The sequence below is a fragment of the Capricornis sumatraensis genome, chromosome 12 (assembly GCF_032405125.1).
Source record: "Capricornis sumatraensis isolate serow.1 chromosome 12, serow.2, whole genome shotgun sequence".
NCBI lineage: Eukaryota > Metazoa > Chordata > Mammalia > Artiodactyla > Bovidae > Capricornis > Capricornis sumatraensis.
In genome coordinates this window covers 40,749,103-40,771,048 of record NC_091080.1, presented here as the reverse complement: position 1 = coordinate 40,771,048, position 21,946 = coordinate 40,749,103, and the positions used below count along the sequence as shown (strand labels likewise).

Below are 21,946 nucleotides of genomic sequence, written 5' to 3'. Positions count from 1 at the left end.
TTGTGGTTGTGCCCTGAGCCTTGTGGGATCTTAGTTCCTTGACCTGGGATTGAACCTGGGCCCTTGGCAGTGGAAGCATACAGTCCTAACCACTGGACAGCCAGAGAAGACCCTTGTTAATGCACTTTAAAGAGCCACCTTGATAAGAACTCTTCTGTGTTTGTTCTGTAGCACTGGGAAAACGCACCTCAGCTTACTGCAGCCACATGTCTTATATCTTCCCACTAACCATTTACACACCCGTGGGGAGGAGAAAACACGTCTGTCAATCCAGCCCCACTTCACTGGGGAAGGTTTAATAATGAGGGTCTACCCTGAGGTCTCATGCTTTTAAGATTTCAACACTGTTATAGAATAGACCACAGCACATGCCCATGTGAAATGGAATATTACCGTTCATCACTAACGTGTCACAAAACTTGTCAAAATTCAGCAGTTTTGAATGTCATGTTTTTCATACTAATTGACAACATCCAGAAAAGCCTTTCCTAAGTACCATGGACCAGAGGCGAATCCGCCATCACATTTGTGATCCAGGGGCCCTTATATGTACATAAACCCAGCTGTTAGTTCCGTAGAGATTTATTTGGTGTCTAGTGTGTGCTTGTCTCCCCAGTGGGTCTCCTCCTCTGATGTTCTCCTCTTCTTAAAGGGCACCACCACCCAAATCACTCAGACCAATTGCCTGAGTCATCTTCGGGTCCGATCCCTGCCCTTCCCTCACCTCCCTCGTCCAAGCCAGGGGCAAGTGCAGGTGGCTTTGCCTCCCAGATGCATTGCATACCCACCCAGGACTGCAGCTTCAGCCCCAGGTTACGTCCACCTGGGCCCCAGACATGTCCTCCGCTCTGTTCTCCTTGCCTCTGCCAGCCTGTTTGCCATGCAGCCTCCAGGGCGCTCTTGTAATCAATGCTTCATGAGCTCTTGTTATCCCAGATTTAAGACTGTCAAGGGGTAGGAGGGCCCTTTCCAGTTACTGGAGTACAAGCCCCACTCCTCCCTGGGGACCAGGGGCCTCGTGAGATCCGACCCCGCCTCTCCCCACCTCCATCACAGACCCTCAGGCCCCTTGTCATCTTCCTGTCCCTTAAGTGAGCCCCGTGTTCCCAGCTTGGGACCTTTGCTCTTGCGGTTCTTCCTCCTGGAACCCCCTCCCTCCAGCTCTCTGGGCCCCTCCCCTTCCCCATCATTCACATCGGTCTGGATGGGGTTTGCTCAGGTGCCCCCTGCATCCGCCATCCCCTAACATTGCTCTCATTTTCCCTAACATTGCTGTCATTTTCCTTTCTCCAACTGCTGTTATCTCAGGTTTTCATGATGTGACATCTTGCTGTTTAAAACTTCTGCCCGTGTCTTTATTTGCCCTCCTGGCAGCGAGTCTGGTTCTCACGGCACGATTGGGCGTGGGATGTAGCAGCCGCTCAATAAATTCAGCTACTGTCTGTTGTTGGAGGAGCGTGGTAGGCTGACCACAGCCTCCCTATCTGACCACAAATACTCAAGTGTCTCTGACGCTGTCCCTGCCCGCTGGTGAGGGAGGCGGACAGGTAAAGAGACGTGTTGCGATTCACAGCAGTGAGGGCTTGAAGGCTGATTCACCAAAGCCTCACCTCTGAGACAGTGAAACCCTGGTGCAGTGGTCACTCCCACCCGGGTGCAGAGGGACCCGGGCTCCAACCCCTGCTCTGCAGGCCTTGCCCCTCCCGCAGGGGCCTTGGATCCCTGAGTTACCCCTGCTCAAACCTCCCGTCCTACTGGACTCCCACCTGGGGCTCAGGGCATGCCAGCTGCGTGGTACCCAGGAGGCGCTCCACTAATGCCAGTTTTTGGTCCAGGGCCCCGGGGATGCTGGGTGGACCTGCAGAGATGCCCAGAGACCCCCGAGTCCCCACCCTGGCTCTTTCACCCACATTTCTGCTCCTAGTCCCTGAACCTTTCCTCCATCTCAGCCCCTCCTTGTCTCCCTTCTTGACCAAGTGAAGTTGCTCAGTCATGTCCAACTCTTTGTGACCCCATGGACTATAGCCTACCAGGCTCCTCCATCCATGGGATTTTCCAGGCAAGAGTGCTGGAGTGGGTCTGCCCAACCTAGGGATCGAACCCGGGGTCTCCCGCATTGTAGGCAGGTGCTTTTACCATCTGAGCCACCGGGGAAGTCTCTTCTTAACATTTTCATCAAAAAGAAGGTCCTTTAAAAAAGAGGGCAGTAGAGGGCAGTGTGGCCCAGGATCCCAGGCAGCGTGTTTCGTGGACTGAGCCTGCCGCCTGCCGTGGGTCGCTGTGATCTGACAAGAGTGGACAGAGGCCTTTGCCACCAGAGGGCTTTTCCAGGCATTATAGTTCCCCCTGGTGGACACAGACTTGTCACAGGATCACTGCCATCAAAAAGGACCAAACACACATACACACACACACACAACCAACTAAAGTTTACAAAGATGCTATAATCTTTAAGCCCACATAATTCCACTCTTAAGAATTTATCCTAATGAAGAAAGCAAAAAAAAAAAAATGTGTGAGTGACACAAATCAAATGTCCAACACTAAGGACGTATAAATCACAGTGCATCCACATGAAAATACGTTGGCTCGGATGGTAAAGAATCTGCCTGCAGTGTCCGTGACCTGGGTTCAATCCCTGGGTTGGGAAGATCCCCTGGAGAAGGGACAGGCTACCCACTCCCGTATTCTTGCCTGGAGAATTCCATGGATGGAGGGGCCTGGCAGGCTACAGCCCATGGGATCTCAGAGTCGGACACGACTGAGTGACTAAGGACACACACATGAGAATATGGGGGGACCATAAAAATATTAAGCAGGAAAACGTGGAAACTCCCTAACAGGGGACACTGAAGTCACACTACCGCGACAGCTGTGAAGGGATTTTCAGTGGAAAGTTTTCATTTTCTTTGTGTCATGAGAGTACGGGTAATTTTTAAATTACATTTTTTTCCCTTGAAAGTTATTTTGTCTTTTCAATTACTCCCCATATCTCAAAGAAACAATTTAATCTTTTATCTGACTGTGGGATCCCCTATCAATAAGAAACAATACTGACTGTTAATTTACTAAGGCTGCTGTACAAAGTACTGCAGGCTGGAGGGCTTAAAAGACAGAAATTAATTTTCTTACAATCCTGGAGGCTGGAAATCGAGATCAAGATGCCAGCAGGGTAAGTTTCTTCCGAGGCCTCTCCTCTGGGTTTATAGATGGCTACCGTCCCCCCACCCCCCCGCAGGCGTCTGTCCTATAGACTTCAGTCATATTGGATTGGGGCTGACCCTATAAATGACCTCATTTTAACTTTATTTGCTGCAAAAATCCTGTCTCCAAGCATGATCACATTCGGAGGCACTAGGGATTAGAACTTCAACATATAAATTCTGAGGGACACAATTGGACCCGTTACAGTGACTATTATAATAATTCCACAGATTTATATACAGTCTGCACCTTTAGATGACTTATTTTATAATTGTCAAAGCTTAAGCATTATCTGTGATCTAAAAGGTAGCATAATATTATTCCTTATGCCTTATCAGGAGCTACAACCGGATTCTTTTCTTCAGGTTAAGTCGAGTGTTGTAATTACTGATCTCTGCTACCTCCTTCCAGTAACAAGTTGTAATTATTCAAGGGACATTTTGGGCAATTGTTTAAAGAAAATTGCTCTTACTCACTGAGTTTTTCCCAATTTTGATTTATGAACTGTGGTGTGTATGTATGTACTACCTACACGCACTCTATATATTCATACATGCATATGTTCAATTATTGAAAACTACCGCAGACTCTAATCCTGTTTTTGCTTTCCAAACTCATGCTTATGAATTAGAAATGTTATCAGTGCTCCTGGCCTGTCATAATCCAGTTCTTTTAGGAACTATTTTCTCAGCGTTTTAGGTTCTAGGGATTTATTATTGTGTGTGTTTGCCTCTCACATTATAAAGTACCAAATGTTTTCTCATGAATAGAAATAAAGAAAGGAAGAATGAACACAAGACTCCAGAGGTTGCCCATAAAAATTAGTCTACTTTAACCTCTGTGTACAAAACGCCCCAGTAGATACATTTTTGAGAATTTACCAGAGGCAAGAGGATGTTTATTTCTTTAGGGACTCTGTTATTGGAACTTGCTCCCTGGTGCCTCAGCTGCAGCTCTTATCCAATATCTTCTGCAGGCCTGGGGCTTATGACACAGGGTCATTGGAAGAATAGAATATCACTTCTTGTATATAATAGCTATTGGGAATTTGGGGGTTGGTGCTAGATGTGGAACGGTGATTACTTTGGCCACCTGATGCAAAGAACCAACTCATTGGAGAAGACCCTGATGCTGGGAAAGACTGAAGGCAAAAGGAAAAGGGGGCAACAGAGGATGAGATGGTTGGATGGCATCACTGACTCAACAGACATGAATTTGCACAGACTCTGGGAGATAGTAAAGGACAGAGGAGCCTGCCTTGCTACAGTCCATGGGGTCCAAAGAGTCAGACATGATTTAGCGACTGAACAACGATAACTGAGGCCGCACAGCTCATGATTTATTGAAGCAACAGTATAGTTCAGGAACAGCTCTAGGATGAGAATCAGTCAATCATTGCTGCTGCTGCTGCTGCTGCTGCTAAGTCGCTTCAGTCATGTCCAACTCTGTGCTACCCCATAGACGGCAGCCCACCAGGCTCCGCCATCCCTGGGATTCTCCAGGCAAGAACACTGGAGTCGGTTGCCATTTCCTTCTCCAATGCATGAAAGTGAAAAGTGAAAGTGATGTCACTGAGTCGTGTCCAACTCTCAGAGACCCCATGGACTGCAGCCCACCAGGCTCCTCCATTCATGGGGTTTTCCAGGCAAGAGTACTGGAGTAGGATGCCATCGCCTTCTCCCCAATCACTGCTGACCCCGCCCCCCCCAAATAGAATGCCAGGCCTTGAATCATCCTGCCGCAAACATAAACAAAATCACACATTCAATGGAACTTTCCTGTCCTTTCTGACTACAGGTGATCATAACCTTTTCAAACCCAGTCTTAATCATGGCAGTCATTTAAAAAATACTTTAACTCATAAAACATTCAAACAAATAATAGGATTTTCTTATATACATATTGTTGCAGGTGTTCATTGGGAAGTGAGTCCTGTCAATTAAGCACACAACCCCCAAAGGGGGAAGGACAGATGGAAGGTCAGACACACAGATACACACATATAACAAGTAGAATTCTGCTGTCTTGCTCATCCTGCATCTTGCCTTTTTTGTTTAACAATGTATTACAGGTCATTCCAGGAAAAGATTGACCTTGTTTTGTTTTGTTTTTTTTTAGTTACCTGTATCCCTTTGAATATGGGATTTGTCCTATGTGTATAGTGGACTTATCATCATTTATTTAACTAGTCCCCCACCCTGACTATTTCCCAAAGGCAAATCATGCTGAACTAATTATCCTTCATCAGATTTTTTTGGTTCTTTTGTGAAATTGTTGACTTAAAAGATATGTGCATTTAATTTTTTTTCTCCAGTGTAACTGATTTGTTGTTATTCATTTCTTGACCTTTTTTTTCTGTTTTATTCCATGTATGCAATCTATATCATCAACTTATTGTTCAGATTTACTAGAGTTGAAGATACCAATATTAGTATTAATATATGAAAAATACATTTTTCCCATATAAAACAGTACTTGTTAAAGAATAGCACATGGTGAGCATTTTTAATTATTTTCACTTGAGTGCAGTGTGCTGCATTTCTAGTTAAGAAACAGTAAGAATGGTTCTCAGATTCCCCTAGCTCCACATATATCCATTTGTGTGCATGTGTGTGTGTGTATAAAACAGTGTCGTGGTGAGGTTTTTATTTTGTCAACATACATCTTCATCATCGTTATACAGAGTTGCAGAATCCAAATATGAACTTTCCTTCTACAAACACGTCTAAATTTATCCTCTGATATATTTTCCCTGTCATGTTATTTTGCAGATTTTCTTTCCATTTTTGGTAAAAACTTTATTGAGATCTAATTCACATGCCATACAGCTCACCCGTTTGAAAACAATTCAGTGATTCTTAGTATATTCATGGAGTTATGCAGCTGTAACTATAATCTGTTTTAGGACTTTTTCATGACCCCATAAAGAAACCCCGAACTCTTCAGCTGTCACCCTTCCCAAGCTCCCATCCCTAGGATTTCAGTTTTGAAAAATACTTGAACCTGCAAAGCAGCTCCTCAGTTTGTACCCCCACCATTGCTCCATCAAAGGCCAGTTTTCTCCTGCCTTCCCTGTATTATCAGAATATTTCATCTCGATCAACCTTGTAGGTAAAAAAAATCTCTTGCTTTGATCTGCATGTATTGAATCATGAATGGTGCCGACCATCTGTTCTTGTGTTTGTAGACTGTTCTTCATCTCTGCACTGCCTTGTGGGCCTGTTGTAAATACAAACATTGTTGTCACTGCTTTATTTTGATCCCATTCACCACAGCAGGGTACACGGGGCAAAGACTATGAAGTTCAGTGCAGTTCAGTCGCTCAGTTGTGTCCAACTCTTTGCAACCCCATGAATCGCAGCACGCCAGGCCTCCCTGTCCATCACCAACTCCCGAAGTTCACTCAAACTCATGTCCATCGAGTCGGTGATGCCATCCAGCCATCTCATCCTCTGTCGTCCCCTTCTCCTCCTTCCCCCAATCCCTCCCAGCATCAGGGTCTTTTCCAATGAGTCAACTCTTCGCATGAGGTGGCCAGAATATTGGCGTTTCAGCTTCAGCATCAGACCTTCCAATGAGCACCCAGGACTGATCTCCTTTAGGATGCACTGGTTGGATCTTTAGTTCACCTGAATTACAGAAACAAGAGCACCCTCCAAAGAGACCCTGTGCACCCAGACACCTGCCCTGGAGTCCATTGCTCGAGGCTCACCAGTAGCTCCCGTGCGTCTCCTGTCCATCCCCCACCCTTTTCTGTCGGAGGGCCCTCCTCCTTCCCCCAGTGTAGATGAAATGATTGCTGTTTGGGTGGAGGTGGGGAGGAGAGATGGCCTGGGAGTCCTGAATTAGAAGATGCAAACTATTACATATAAAATGGGATAAACAGCAAGGTCCTATTGAACAGCACGGGGAACTATAGTCACTATCCTGTGATAAACCGTAATGGAAAAGAATTTTTTTTTAATGTATTATGTGTAAATAATTGCTCCTCTATTGGCCTCAGTTTGACTATGTCTCAATCCATCGAGCACTGTTTTTAATGCACGTTCCCTGGTCGTTGTTCTGTTAAAGCCCAGTCACTCAGGATAAACCTGTCTCTGCGTGTACATCTCTTCCCTAGTCTGTGGATCCTGGTTGTTTCTTTCACTAACTAGGGTCCCTGGTGAAATTCTGACAACTTGCCCAGGTTGGAGGGTCTTTGGGGAAAACTGGAGCTCTGTTCAGACCCCTGAGCATAAATGATTCCTCTCCGCTCCCTCCAAGCCTGAGCCACTGTGGCCTTCAGTTCCTGGTAGGTTCGGGCTGTTTCTATGAGACCCATAACCTCCCTCTTCCATGATCTCACTGTCAGGGACCAGAAAACCTCAGTCTCTGCCATTCCTGCTGCATTTATTAGCGAGCGAGTCTTGCTGCCTGTGGTGGAAAGCCCAGTGCACACTCAGCTGTCATCCCAACATGTATATTGTTGTTATTGTTTGGTTGTTCAGTTATGTCTGACTCTCCGTGACCCCATGGATTGTGGTCCACAGGGGAGAAAAAAGTCTGTACAATAATGTCCTTGTGCATATTAATACTTCCAGCTTTCCTCTGTTTGTGATTTTTTAAAATACAAAACTGGTTTTTAAAAGCCTCAAGAGTAATTATAGCAATTGCTTAAACTGTAGACCAACCAAAGACTTTTGAGAAGTATTTTTTTCATCAGCATTCTTTACAGATGCTGGCACCGGTGGCAGTAAAAAGCAGAGGGCTTTTCTGATCAGTCTGGTTATTGCTTTTAAATTCTCTACAGACAGTATATCCTTTTATCACCCACACCTGATGTGAGCAGCACTCACCACCTTGCTCAGTACACCAGCGGATCCTAAATTTCTCAGCTTGTGTATCAGAATCCATCAAACGGTGCAACCCAGGACACGGGGCCAACTGAAGCCCCAGACCAGGAGGGCCTTTGGGACAGCATTAGGCTGCTGGGCTGGGCCATATTCTTACACTCTGTGCACACAGAGCAAGACCCAGCCTGTCCACCGCTCATTTCACCAGGGAAATAATGTCCTTAAACATCTCCTGCCGTTGCGGCTCTTACTCCACACGCTGTGTGACCTTGAGCCGGTCACGGGAGCTCCCTGGGCTCAGGTTCACCCAACATCCAGGGTCTGTGTTGAGGCTCAGATGCTGTAGGTGGGAAAGCATCTTGCGTGTGTGCATGTGTGCTAAGCGAGACCCCATGGACTGTAGCCCGCCAGGCTCCTCTGTTCATGGGATTCTCCAGGCAAGAATACTGGAGTGGGTTGCCATGCCCTCCTCCAGGGGATCTTCCTGACCCAGGGATGGAACCTGCGTCTCCTGCAACTCCTACTTTGCAGGCAGAGTCTTTACCACTGAGCCACCAGGGAAGCCCAGGGAAGCATCTTACAAACCATGAAGCTCTGCAGAAGGAAGGGGATCTGGCCCTGGTCCTTCCGCCCACACCTTGATGTTGCAGCCCGGGGGTTGCAGACGCGAGGCTCTGGGCGCATCCTGGCGGGTTTGTGACCATGCGCTCTCTTGTCCCCCCCGAGCTTTCCACGCCGCCAAGTGTGAGAAGCTGCAGCGGGAGAAGGCCGAGTTGGAGCGGCGCTGTGAGGCGGAGGTGCGGAACCTGGGCTGGCAGCAGGAGGCCGAGCTGCGGGACCTGGAGCGGCGCCTGCAGCTGCAGTTCGAGACCGAGGTGGCCCGGCTCCAGGAGGAGCACGGCGCGCAGCTGCTGCGGATCGGGTGTCAGCACCAGGAGCAGGTGAGTCCGCCCGGCCCGCCCTGCCCTGGGGAGCCGCCACCTTAGCCCTTAGTCCTGCCACAGGTGAGCTCCCCGGTCCCCACCCTCCCGCCTCGGTTCTGTCCCCTGTCCCCTCCCCGTCCTCCCCTCTAGCCACTCTGGCCTCCTGTCTTGTCCTCCCAGGCACACTCCCACCTCTGGGTTTTTGTGCTGGGCTGTGCCCACTGCCTGGCAAGCTTCCCTGGTGGCCCAGGCAGATAAAGAGACTGCCTGCAAAGCAAGAAGACCTGGGTTGGATCTCTGGGTCAGGAAGATCCCCTGGAGGAGGAAATGGCAACCCACTCCAGTATCCTTACCTGGAGAATACCGTGGACAGAGGAGCCTGGCGGGCTATAGTCCTTGGGGTTGCAAAGAGTCGGACACGACTGAGCGGCTAAACCAACACACCAGTGCCTGGAATGCTCTCCCTCTAGACATCCCGTGGCTCCCTCTCTCCCTCCCTGATAGACTTTTCTCACTAGGCCTTTCCTCACCCAGAATTACAGCTCCTTCCCCCACCCCCGCCACACACACTCCTGTCCTCCTCCATGCTTTAGTTTTCCTGGACAGTTATTACTACCTAACGTGTGATAAACTTGACTTTGTACCCTGTTGATCTTCTGCATAGCCCATGAGGGCAGTGGAAATAACAGACACACATGTATCTAGCACGTGCTGTCGGCGGCGCTCTCCTCCTCCCGCTTTTCATGGACTAACTCATTTAACCCCTATAGTAACCCTACCAGGGAGGAACCATTATTACCCCCATTTTACAGGTGAGAAAACTGAGACCCAGAGGTTAAATACCTTGCCGGAATTCACGCTCATGGAAGAGCCAGGGTTGGACCCAGTCTGAACCCAGGGTCCGTGCCCTCAAGCCCTGAACTAGGGTTTTCTGCTGGATTTACTGCTGAATCTCTGGCTCGGCACTGCCTGCCCGCACAGGGTAGGCCTTCAGTGTGTATTTGCCTGATGAAAGAAGGATTCTGCTCATTAACCTTAGCCTGGCAGTCTTCCCAGAGAGGATCATTCATCCTAGAACAGCCAGGGAAGAATTCCCAGGGAGCCAGTCAGTGTGAAAGCGGGTGGGAGCCAGGCATGCCCGTCCCCATAGCCGGCTGCAGGGTCCATTACTGCATTGGCACCAGGGTGAGGTGAGCCCGCTCTGCCTCCATGAAACTCATCCGCGCCTTCCTTTTCTCTTCCTCCTAAGCCCCTAAGGCTCTGATGCCCTAGTGCCCACCTTCTAATTGGTGTATTGTTGCCCGGAGTCTGCTTCGCTATCCCTAAGATCAGCTGGCACTCATGCAGAGCACTCTCCGCATCTGAGGCTGATGCCAAGCGGCCCTTTACAGCCATGAACACTTGGGCTCTATCCCCAGTAGGTGTCCCGGACGGCGACGGTCCCCAGAGGCATGACAGTCACACAGGAGAACTAGTTGAGTAATAATAAGTACTGCCGTTGGAGAGAGCAGTCTCCGATTTGACAGCCCTTTCATCTAGTCAGCATCTCAGCATCTTCTGTTCAGCATCCTCCTCCTTTTAGAGGCTTGTGGAAACCAGACACACCTGCCTTTTTAAGGTGGTGTAGACTTAGAGGCCAGAAGCAGATAGGTTACAGGTAAGGTTACCTGCTAGGCTAAGATTAGAAATGGAACCTTCAGCATCTGCCCTTTCAGCTCGCTCTAAGTAGACATTCGCTCAGCTGCCGTTTGTAGTCTTTCCTGCTTCTTGACTCCCTGATACAGGTCAGTCCTGGGGCAAATATCAGCTGTCCTGTGTCCTATATCCTGGGGCAGTCAGGCCCAGTTTTACGTGGAGAATATATGTATATCCGTATTCACTGATTTGGGGTCCAAACTTTTGGTTGGTTGAGAAGATGTCAAGAGATGGGAGGAAGGGCAGGAGGGGGTCTCCCAGCAGGAGGAGGAGCCTCTGAACGAAGGCTCTCATGGGGGTGTCGTGTGTGGGAACCCACAGAGCCGGGGCCCCTGTTGAATGGAGCCCATCCACCAGCCGAGAGACCCCGGGCAGAAGCTTGCTAAGCTGGGCGTGTGCTGGGGGGTGGGGTCTCACCCGCCTCTAAGCTGAGACCATAGGCTTTAAAAGATTCCATTTTGTTATTGTTTAATTGCTAAGTTATGTCTGACTCTTTGCAACCCCATGGACTGTAGCCCGCCAGGCTCCTCTGTCCGTGGGATTTCCTAGGCAAGAATACTGGAGTGGGTATTCTCCCTTCTCCAGGGGATCTTCCCGGCCCAGGGATCAAACCCACGTCTCCTACATAGGCAGGCAGATTTTTTACTACTAAACCACCAGGGAACCTAAAGATTTCATACTGGGAGAGATTGGAGGCCCTGACTTTTCCACCTGAGGGTGAGTTACATGAGCTACTTAGGTATATTTTAAAAGAGCTCTGTCTTATGAGGGCTCTGAGTTCTGTCCTTCTGGATCCTTTATAATAGCTAAAGTGATTCATTCATTCATTTATTCATTCAACTATGTGAAGAATAGTTAGTGAATGCCCTCCATACACAAGGCCTCATATTACTGCAAAAGATGCCAAGCTTTATAAAATGTGGACCTGCTTGCTCCATAGCCTCTGATTACAGCTGCTATGTTCAGGAACTGAGAGTTCGCTTCCAGCTGGGAAAATGTGGGAAAGCTTTATGGTGGAGGTTTCATCTGTATGCTTTGCATTTGAGCAGATCTTTCCTCTAGAAACCCCTGGAGGAGGGCATGACCACCCACTCCAGTAATCCCATGGACAGAGGAGCCTGGTGGGGCTATAGTCCATGGGGTTGCAAAGAGTCAAACACGGCTGAGCGATTTTCACTCGCTTCCTCTAGAAACCCATTGGTTTGGGGACGAGGCCAGGGACGGATGGTTTAAATCTGTGAATTATTCAGACCCCCGAGTCTGCTTCTGTGGTGGGATGTTGGCTGTTATCCTGGCCTTCAGCTTCTCTGGCAGGGAGCACGCAGCAACCAGGAAGAAGGTGAAATGCGCACCATTTCCAGGTATAGGAGATGCCCGTGTGATTGGTCCAGGAGGGGACTTGGTGCCTGAGCACAGTGGGATCTGGAGGGAAGGTTTGTGGTTTTGGTGATCTGTGCAGACCCTCCAAATGCAGGTCTTCCTCTTGGGGTGGTCAAATTCGGCGATGCTAACCCACACATCCTGCCGCCTCTGTCCTTCCCGAGCCTTGAAACTCAAGTTCACCGACCCAGCCTCTCCCGGTGCCCCAGTGTCCCGACCGTGCTGGGAGGCTGCTTCTGTTCTGACCCAGGAGTTTTTTTTAAAAACTTATTTATTTTGCTTTTGTCTGCACTGGGTCTTTGTTGCTTTGTTCAGGCTTTCTCTAATTGCCGTGCACGGGGGCTAGTCTCTGCTGCAGCATGCAGCTGTCTCACCGAGGCGGCTTCCCTCGTGGCAGACCACGGGCTCCAGAGCGTGGGCTCAGCAGTTGTGGCTCACAGGCTTGGTTGCTCCACGGCACATGGGGTCATCCCGGATCAGGGATGGAACCCATGTCCCCTGTATTGGCAGGTGGATTCTTACCCCTGGACCACGAGGGGAGCCCTAGACACTGGATTTTCTGAGGCTTCTTTACTCCAGTCCTCCCTTGCTAAGGCAGGCTGACCTCTGATGTCACCACAGGACCCCTGCAGGAAAATCCAGCTGTCCATTCACCTCGGGAGGCAGAGGCCATGTCTGTGGCCACACGTGGGAATCCCTTGGGGGAGCTGCTGACGAAACACCCCTTCTGTCTGCACCTGGAATCAGAGTCGTCAAGTATGGGTCCCCGGGACCCAGAGCTGCAGGTGTCTGGTGTCAGGGGACGAACTGGGCCTCATTCTTTGCCCTGCAGCCTAGTTAGGGCACAAGCAGGGGCATGACTTGGCCTACTGGTTTTTTACGTGCCTTTAAAGATATAGTGTGACTCTTATTTTAAAAATCTGATTATAGAGGGTTTTCATCAAATTGGTGCTCATTCTGGAGCACATTAAAAGAAGCGAGATTGCCCAAGCTTCCCCATCTCAAAGCACACGAGGCAGAGTTTTCACTGTAAACACAGATGCTTTTCATTTTTGCTCCAAACGTACTCATCCATGGAGCCTGGTATTTAGTGATCTGACTTGTGACCTTTGACCCCTGCCTCCAAGACCTCCTGATCTGGCTCTGAAGTCCCAGGGCCCCTTGATGTTCTAGATTCTGCGTTTTCAGCAGAGATGCCTTTTCAGAGGCGCCTAAGTGTTCATCCTCTGGGTTTACGTTTGCTTTGTCTCACTTTCTGCCATTTCCTAAAGAAATGATCCTTTTAGACTCACTGGCGGGCACAGCATCCTCACACTTCATCAGATGTATAGAGGCCGCTTTGGCGGTCGTCTTGCATCCTGACTCTGACTCGTCCCACACAGCAGACACATAGTCACCATCAGCGGAAACCACACTTTCTAATCAGAGAATGAGGTCCCAAGGGACCCTCCATCTTCCAGTGTGAGAGCCCCACCCATCACAGCACGGGGCCTCCAGATGCTGGGACGTGGCCCAACAGGAAAGATGGGGGCCTCTGTGGACACCTGCCCACCCAGCAGGCGGCAAATGCACCACCCGACAGGGGATACAGTCAGCCAGGGAGCTCGGGCAGGGCTGGCCGTCAGCTCCGAGCTGGTAACAGGGATGCTGTAGCAGGAAGGCGGAGTCAGAAGGATGGCGAGTCGCCTTGGTATCTGGAAAGGAGCGTTGTTCAGAGTGCCCTGGAGAAAAAAGATAGGGGCGGCCCCCTCTGTCTCATCAGATACATGTTGTGGGTGGGGGGCAAATGGGAGTTTAATCTGGTTTTCTTTAATGAGGAGATGTAAAGCCATGCTTCTTCATTCTAAATGGAAGTCTTCTCTAAGTGAATTGGCAAAGCCACCCCTAATTGCATTTTCCAAGAGGCTGGATGGAGTAAGCCCACGGCTCTGTTTTTGACCGTCTAAGGGAAGAGGGTGGCTTCCCAGGCCTTTGCTTTGATGGGACTCAGCTAAACAGCAAGCAGCTGCGGAGACAGCCTGGCGCAGGGAGCAGCTTCTCTGTACGACTGGGACTACTTGCTGGGCACGGGGACAGATCTCTCTGTGGCAGCTCAGAACTCTGTGCTCTGGGAGGAGGGAGGAGGCTGATCCAGCAGTGGGTATTTATTTTGAGGGGGTGGGCAGAGAATTCCTCAGGATTTTAAAAGGAAAAAAAATGAAGCGTCACCCAGCGTAAGTTTGCTGTGGCATGTAATGATTCAGCACCTCTGTCTCTTTTTTGGTGTTCCCAGGTGACTCAGAAGTAAAGAATCTGCGTGCCAATGCAGAAGACACAGATTCAAGCCCTGGGTCAGGAAGATCCCCTGGAGGAGGAAATGGCAATCCACTGCAGTATTCTTACCTAGAAAATTCCATGGACAGAGGAGCCTCGCCGGGCTGCAGTCCATGGACTCACAACGAGTCAGACACGACTAAGCTACTAACACTTATCTGACTCTTTTCCAATGCCTGCCAACCTGGAGGTCTTCTCAGGCTGAGTGCTCAGACAGGCTGCTGCTCCATGTTCTGGAAAGAAGCCAGGAGCCACGGAGGAGAAGCTGTGGGGACTGAAACTGGGACCAGAAAGAGGATGGCCAAAGTGCAAGGCCCCTTCCTCATAGAGGAAACGGCCTTGAAAAACCATCCACAGGACTAGAAACCCAAATCACTCAAGGCTCCTCTGTCCATGAAATTCTCCAGGCAAGAATACTGAAGTGGGTTTTGCCATGCCTTTCTCCAGGGGATCTTCCCAACCCAGGAACTGAACCTGAGTCTCCTACATTGCAGGCAGATTCTTTACCATCTGAGCCACCAGGGAAGCCCCAGCTCTCGCTGGTTTCCTTCAGAACATTCTGGGCTCTCCTCTTGTTGCATATGGAGGAATTAGGGAATCAGTATTGCATTCCTAGAAGCCCCTCTGAGAGGCTGTAACAGATAGATCATGCCCTTACATCATCCTTAATATACTGGGTGTGGCATTTCATCACCACTGAATCAGAGACCTTCCTCCAACAAGCCAGAAGGGCATGCGTTTACCCACCACCCTCGCCAGTCGGGGCAGACCCACCACCAGGACACAAGGTATTCTTCTGGAACATAGGCCTGGCATCCATCTCTCTTTTCTGGAACCACCCACAGCAATTTGGGTCAGAACCCAATAAATCAGAATCATTCCAAGCACCAGTGAAAGATTTTTCTTTATACTGAGCTGAGTAAAACATCTCCAAACAATGTGTGGGCGCTTGTTTTTTATAGACAGCGCGCTATGGGCTTACGGGACATCACCAGTGAAGCATAAAGGAAAGCTAGTTCCTTCGTTTTTTTTTTTTTTAAGCCAGCAATTTATTTTTCCAAGAGACTGAAAGACTTTGGACAACAAGTCCATTAAAAACCTTCATATAAACAGGATTTGGACAATTAAATACTGTAGCAATCAGCCTTTCTGCTGAGTAGATTCATAGCTCTGAGCCTCAAGTAAAATAGTATTTAATCAGGAGTGACCAGTAAATAAAAGTGAGTCATCGCGTACCAAGTCCATGTTCACGTCATAATGCAGATTTCCTAACACTTGTCAGACTCACTGTTGGTTCTGCCAGTCTGTTTTAGTGGGTGAAGGTCTCAATTACCATAGGAGAGAGAAGTCGGGCAAACCTCTTCAAGCAAAGACAAGTCCAGAATGGGAATCAGTCCCATTTTAAAATACCATAGTCCTTTGCATTCCCTTTACAAGTGGGCTTCCTTTCTTGTGAAAAGCTCTTCCTCCTAACAAACCAAAGAGCAGCCTGTGAATGACACCCTGAGAAATGAAACCCTCTGAGAAGTAGCTGGACAGTGCTCTGAACTGCACCCCAAGAGCTTCAGAGTCTGGGCACATGTCCCTCCAATGCCAGGTTTTGACACATGAGTATGTCACAAAATGAATCTAGTGGTTTGTAACTAGCATTTTGAAAAATATAAAGTAACAAAGAATGAACATTTTAAAGCCAGGTGATTGCAAGTAGGAAGGTAAAGTGCCGATCCATGAAATTTTGTTTCACACATGCACCCATGTACACGTGTGTGTGTGTGTATAAAACAATGGAAAATGGTGCTTTTACAATGAGAACTTGGAAAAACATTGTTCTGGTTTGCTATCATAGGGAGAAGTCACCTTATGCAATGATTCCTGTAAGTCAAACACTTGAAGTTTAAATAATACCCCAACAACAAATGGAGAAGGAAATGGCACCCCACTCCAATATTCTTGCCTGGAAAATCCCATGGACAGAGGAGCCTGGCAGGCTATAGTCCGTGAGGTTGCAAGAGTCGGATACGACCGAGCGACTAAATCACCACCACCAACAAAAATAACAAAAACAGTAACGGTGGTAGTGTGTGGTGGGCGGGCGGTGGGGATGAGGGCAGGCGCGGAGGTCAGGAGGGGGAGAATAAAACACCCCGGGCTGGCTGCTTTCCCGGGATTAAGTTCCCGGAGAGGTACCTTCAGCCAGAGAAACAGCAGCTTCTCGGGGGCAGCTCCCACAGCCTGGGCAGGGGGGGGCCACTCCGCCATCGGAGGGGAGCACGTTCATGGCTGAGGAGCTGGGGTGGTGAGCACACATCTGCCCGCTTGCCTTGAGGCTGGTGAGCAGGCTGTTGGGCACTGGTTGCTGGTCTTGCAGGGGAGGCAGTGGCCGGGCATTTGAGAGCCTCGTCCGTGGAGTCAGGCAGCCTCAGGCTCTGCCACTGCTGACTCTGCCACTTGCTAGCCCTTGGGCAAAACGCTTCAGACCTCTCTAAGCCTCAGTTTCCTCATCTGGAAAATGGACATGAAGATATTGACTTTATTGCTGTGGGGGTTGAGTGGAGGATCAGGCAGCTGGGTACATCTTGGTTCCCTCCAGCTACCTTGCCTGCTGTAGGTCCCACCTGCCGCTGGGGGGCAGGACGGACCGTCTGGTGGGGGAGGACCCTCTTCCTTATTACCTGGTGGAAGGGGCAGGAATGGAGGCCCAGGGCAGTGAGGAGGTGGCTTAGGCGGCCCCCCACCTCCAGCCGGGAGCTGCTTCCTCTTACGTGAACAGCAGACCTGCCACAGTGACTTCCCTGTGGCATTCCCGCCCCCACCCACCCCCCCCACCCCTAGCTCCAGGGTTCCCACGTCACCACCAGACCTCGTCTCCTGCCTCAGTGCAAGGCTGGAGAGGGCGGCCACCACCTCAGCAGAGCATCCCTCCCTAGACGTCGGGCCACGGACCCTTCCCTTCATTCAACTCCACCTCTGTCCTCCAGGCAGCGGGGCGTCGCAGCCTCGGGCCCCAGCTCTCCGAGTAACCAGAGCTGTGATCTCCTGCAGGTGGAGGACATCACCGCCAGCCATGAGGCTGCGCTCCTAGAGATGGAGAACAGCCACACGCTCACCCTCGCGATCCTGCAGGATGACCACGAGCACAAGGTCCAAGGTAGCTGACCTTGGGTGGATGTGTGTGTGTGAGTGTGAGTGTGCACCCGCTTCTGCTGCAGACACGAGGGGCCTCCCTTCACCTCGCCCTCCTCTATCCTTTCTTCCTTCCTCTTCATCCTGGTATGTCCTTTGTGTTGCTTCTTGTGTGAAGAAAACACCAAAATCCAGGGCGTGGGTAACTTCTTTCCTCTGAAGCTGATCCTCTGAACTCTGAAGTCTAGACTCCCCAAGGAGCCGTGGTCCTACCCCAGGGTGTGGGGCAGCAGGTCTGGGGTACAGCCTCAACTTGTTAAAGCTCGAAGGTGATTCCAATGGGCGGCCAAGCTTGAGAACCACCGTTTTCAAGCAGGTGTAGAAATCCTGGGCCTTGTCTTGTGTGATGGCCTCTGATGAGGCCTGGCTGTCTACACGGGGCACTGAGACCACATTCACCATGGGCACAAGTGGACTCTCGGGATCTTACTTTTTTACGTTTTTTTTGTAACTTTGAATTGTCTTTGGGTACCTAGGATTTTACTGGGTTGGCCAGAAAGTTCCTTTGGGTATTTCTTTACAATGTCACAGAAAAACCCAAACCAGCTTTTTTGGCCAACCCAGTAAGTCAGTCATAACAACAGTAACAGTGTTTAGTAAGTAGAGCTGAGATTTTTGACTCTGTGAAAGAAGCTTTTTACACATTCACATCTGTATACATTACTATCTGAAGTTTTTTTTTTTTTCAATTTCCCCTCTCCTCACTTTTTTCTCTCCCCAGTCAGCTGGTTGCTAAATTAGATGGAAAATAATTAACGTAAGAATAGATTAATACATTTTTTTAATGTGTAATTTTTGTAGTTGCAAAGGCCTCTGTTAGCAATATAAAACCAAAATACAGTAATAAAAAGGCTGATACATTCAACTAAATAAAAGTTGTCATAAAAATATAAACAACTTCAAAAGGCAAACTACAAGTAGAAAATATTTTCTGCATCTATACAGCAAAAGACAAATTCTCTTAATATATCAGTTCAGTCGCTCAGTCATGTCCGACTCTGCAACCCCATGGACTGTAACACGCCAGGCCTCCCTGTCTGTCACCAGCTCCTGGAGTTTACTCAAACTCATGTCCATTGAGTCAGTGATCCCATCCAGCCATCTCATCCTCTGTCGTCCCCTTCTCCTCCCTCCTTCAATCTTTCCCAGCATCAAGGTCTTTTCAAATGAGTCAGTTCTTCACATCAGGTGGCCAAATGGGAGGGGGGTTCAGAATGGGGAACACATGTACACCCATGGCTGATTCATGTCAGTGTATGGGAAAAACCACTACAATATTGTAAAGTAATTAGCCTCCCATTAAAATAAATTAATTTTAAAAATTAAAGATGCTTGCTTCTTGGAAGAAAAGTTATGACCAACCTAAATAGCATATTAAAAAGCAGAGACATTACTTTACCAACAAAGGTCCATCTAGTCAAAGCTATGGTTTTTCCAGTGGTCATGTATGGATGTGAGAGTTGGACTATAAAGAAACCTGAGCACTGAAGAACTGATGCTTTTGAACTGTGGTGTTGGAGAAGACTCTTGAGAGTCCCTTGGACTGCAAGGAGATCCAACTAGTCCATCCTAAAAGAAATCAGTCCTGAATATTCATTGGAAGGACTGATGCTGAATATTAATACATTTTAAGAATCGGAGAATCAGAGTTTTAAAATCATTTTTTAAATGTTCTTTGTCAATAACAAGGCACACTGTGTAGCAGTCAGTGTTCATGTGGTCGCCCCCTCAAGCTCAAGCCCCACCACCTCTGGGAACTCTTGGTGTGTGGAGGAGTCCGAGCTGGGGGCAAGGAGAGGACAGGAGAGGAATTTCCTGAGAACAAATTTACTGTATTACCTGTGTCCCAAGAGCATGTCTCATGCTTAGAGTACCAGTTCCCATCCTTGGATGAACATTGGAACCACCTGTTTTGTTTTTTTTTAAATACTGATGTGTAGGTCCCATTACAGACGTTCCAATTCAGTTGCTCTGGGGATGAAGCCCAGACATCAGGGTTTTTTTTTAAGCTTCCAAGGTGATTCTAATATGTAGAGCATCGTGTTAAGTATGAGATGGAGTGCCATGACCTCGGAATAATGAAGTACATCATGGGTACATAGATAGTTGCCTGTCTCCAGCATAGATGCTGACTTTAATTTGGTGGTGAGGTACTGGTATCTCCTGAAAATGTCCTAAAGCTCATCACCGTGCTGTAGGAAAATGGTCTCAGAAGAGGGGACAGGAATGGAAATGTTACATTGAGCATTGCCTTTTGTTTGTGGATTTTCATGTAAACAGACCTGGTAGATTTTTCTGATTAATGAAGTCTCACCTAGACACCACATCCAGGGCCTTTGAATTATATATAAAGTGCAGACATTGCAGGCATATGTAAGGGTAACTAAAATATTCATTATTATGGGTGATGCTCTCAGTGGCTATTAACAGTAGTCATTTAGACAGAGGCAGGTAGACCAGAAGGCCACATGGTTTTATGGCAATGAACTAACCATAAATTTTTCTTTTTTTTCCTCCAAATGTAAACTTCAGCTCTAACAACTGGATTTCTTAGAGAGCTTCACCATCATTAAAAGATCTGGGTCAACGGGAACCACAGAATTTTTCCTAATTGCAGCTCATGCCAGCCAGGAAGATAATTATTGGTCTCCAGTCCTCTCCTGTGCTAAGCATATGATACAGGCTGATTAATGAGACCTTTCTTCCCTTCAGTTATAACAGGAAAACAAATTGCTTCTGTAGCTAGAATGAGACGGGCTTCATCCAGCTAATAAGACCATTCCCATCTGGAGAAAAATAGAATCCATTTGCTTAATAATTCTTACATGACATCTCTTCTGCCTAACTTGCAAATTATTACTGGAATGACACTTTTCACAGAATAAAATTGTTCCAAACACTCCAAGAGGATTCCATCCAGTGAGTCCTTCATTCTGCCTGAATGTCTCAACGTTGACTCTCTGCTCAAGCAAACCCTAGCAATCTGTGGTTTCCAGAGTGGGGTCCAGAGGCCAGCAAGGTGACCTTGCAAGCTCCGCACTGGTCCCATTCACCTGTCCATTCTCCAGCAAGCCCACACGCTGCTCTCCTCGGAAGGCTCCCTCCTTCAACCTGAAATTGCTGCTTTGTAATGGAAAGGAAAAATGATCCTGGGAGGGAAGAAAGTGGAGATTTAACGTTAATCACTCACTGGTTTCACCATCGGGGAGAGTTGGGAAATCAATGAGTGTTGTGAATGGAGAAGCTGAGTCGGCTAGGGTGGTGGTCGAGCTGCGTGTAAAGGGAGTGTGTGTGTAGGCGGCTCTGCTTGCTTCCCTCCTTCCTGTCTTTCCTCTTCCTCTCACTCTTTCTTCTTTTCCCCTCCTATCTTCTCTCCCTCTCTCCTAAACAACATCACATACAATTTCAAACTAATGGACGTATCTCTTTTGGCTTGTCTGCTATATACTGATGTCCGCTAGTTACTTCTGTCACCCCGTCTTCATCTGGCAAAAGAATCTTGTTTGATCCCTTTTCCAGAGAAAGATCAGCTTAACACTTTGATGTCTTCTCTGCAGAACTGATATCGACCCACGAGCTTGAAAAGAAAGAATTGGAAGAAAACTTTGAAAAGCTGCGGCTGTCATTACAGGTTAGCATTTCCTAACTCTGACTTGAAGGTAATGGCAGCAGACATTTCTTTCTGACAGTTCTTCCTGTCTGCAGGCATTTATGTGGCACCTGCTGTGTACTGGATCCTGCACTAAGCAGTGGAATATAGGGGATAAATAAGACCTAACTCCCTGCCCTTAAGGAGTTTTCTGTCTGCTCAGAGCTCATCCTTGCACAGAATGGATAATACCGTGGGTGCCGCGGACTGCTCCCCACCTGCGATGGTCAGAGCCATGTTTAGGGGAGGGGGAGGACTGGGGGCAGAGTATTCTAGGCAGGGGGAATGGGGTAAGAAGAGTCACGCAGGGTAGAAGACACAGCAGATGCTCTGGAATTGTTAAAGCAACTTCCATACCCTGGAGACAAAAGCTTCTTGCTTTGGGGCATCCCACTTCCAACCTACACAAAGCATGGGTCTCGGTTGCCAGGGGTGCTACCTGGCTTCCTTCTAGCCTCGAGGGGAGACTGACAGGCCTCTCAGATCACTTGCCTGCCTCTCCCTCCGGCCTGCCAGAGATTGCCCCCCCGCCCCCCCCCCAACCCCCTGGCCAACTTCTTCTGTGAAAAGCTGTTGACCGTCCCCACTCAGGCCTAGGGAAGGGCTGTCGGAGAAGCCAGGGGCAGGTTGTTGGCCCTGCCTCCGTTGGCAGCTGTGGGTGTCCCAGTCCTAGAAAGATTACCTTTGAAATATTAGGGACGCTCACATTTGGAGGTTTGGAAGGCAAAGACCATAACTCAAATAGAAAGGTGGGAATTTTGCTTTTT

At 48.6% G+C, this 21,946-nt stretch overlaps 1 protein-coding gene across 2 annotated transcripts in view; it reads left to right on the top strand.

The window, feature by feature from the left end:
- MTUS2 (microtubule associated scaffold protein 2) overlaps positions 1–21,946 on the top strand; it is a 259,084-nt gene that overhangs the window by 227,174 nt on the left and 9,964 nt on the right. For both annotated transcript variants that reach the window (XM_068984629.1, XM_068984630.1), the window contains 3 exons: positions 8,763–8,977; positions 17,390–17,495; positions 21,088–21,161. In XM_068984629.1, coding sequence (XP_068840730.1) covers positions 8,763–8,977; positions 17,390–17,495; positions 21,088–21,161 — 395 coding nt within the window. The remainder of the gene's footprint in view (positions 1–8,762; positions 8,978–17,389; positions 17,496–21,087; positions 21,162–21,946) is intronic.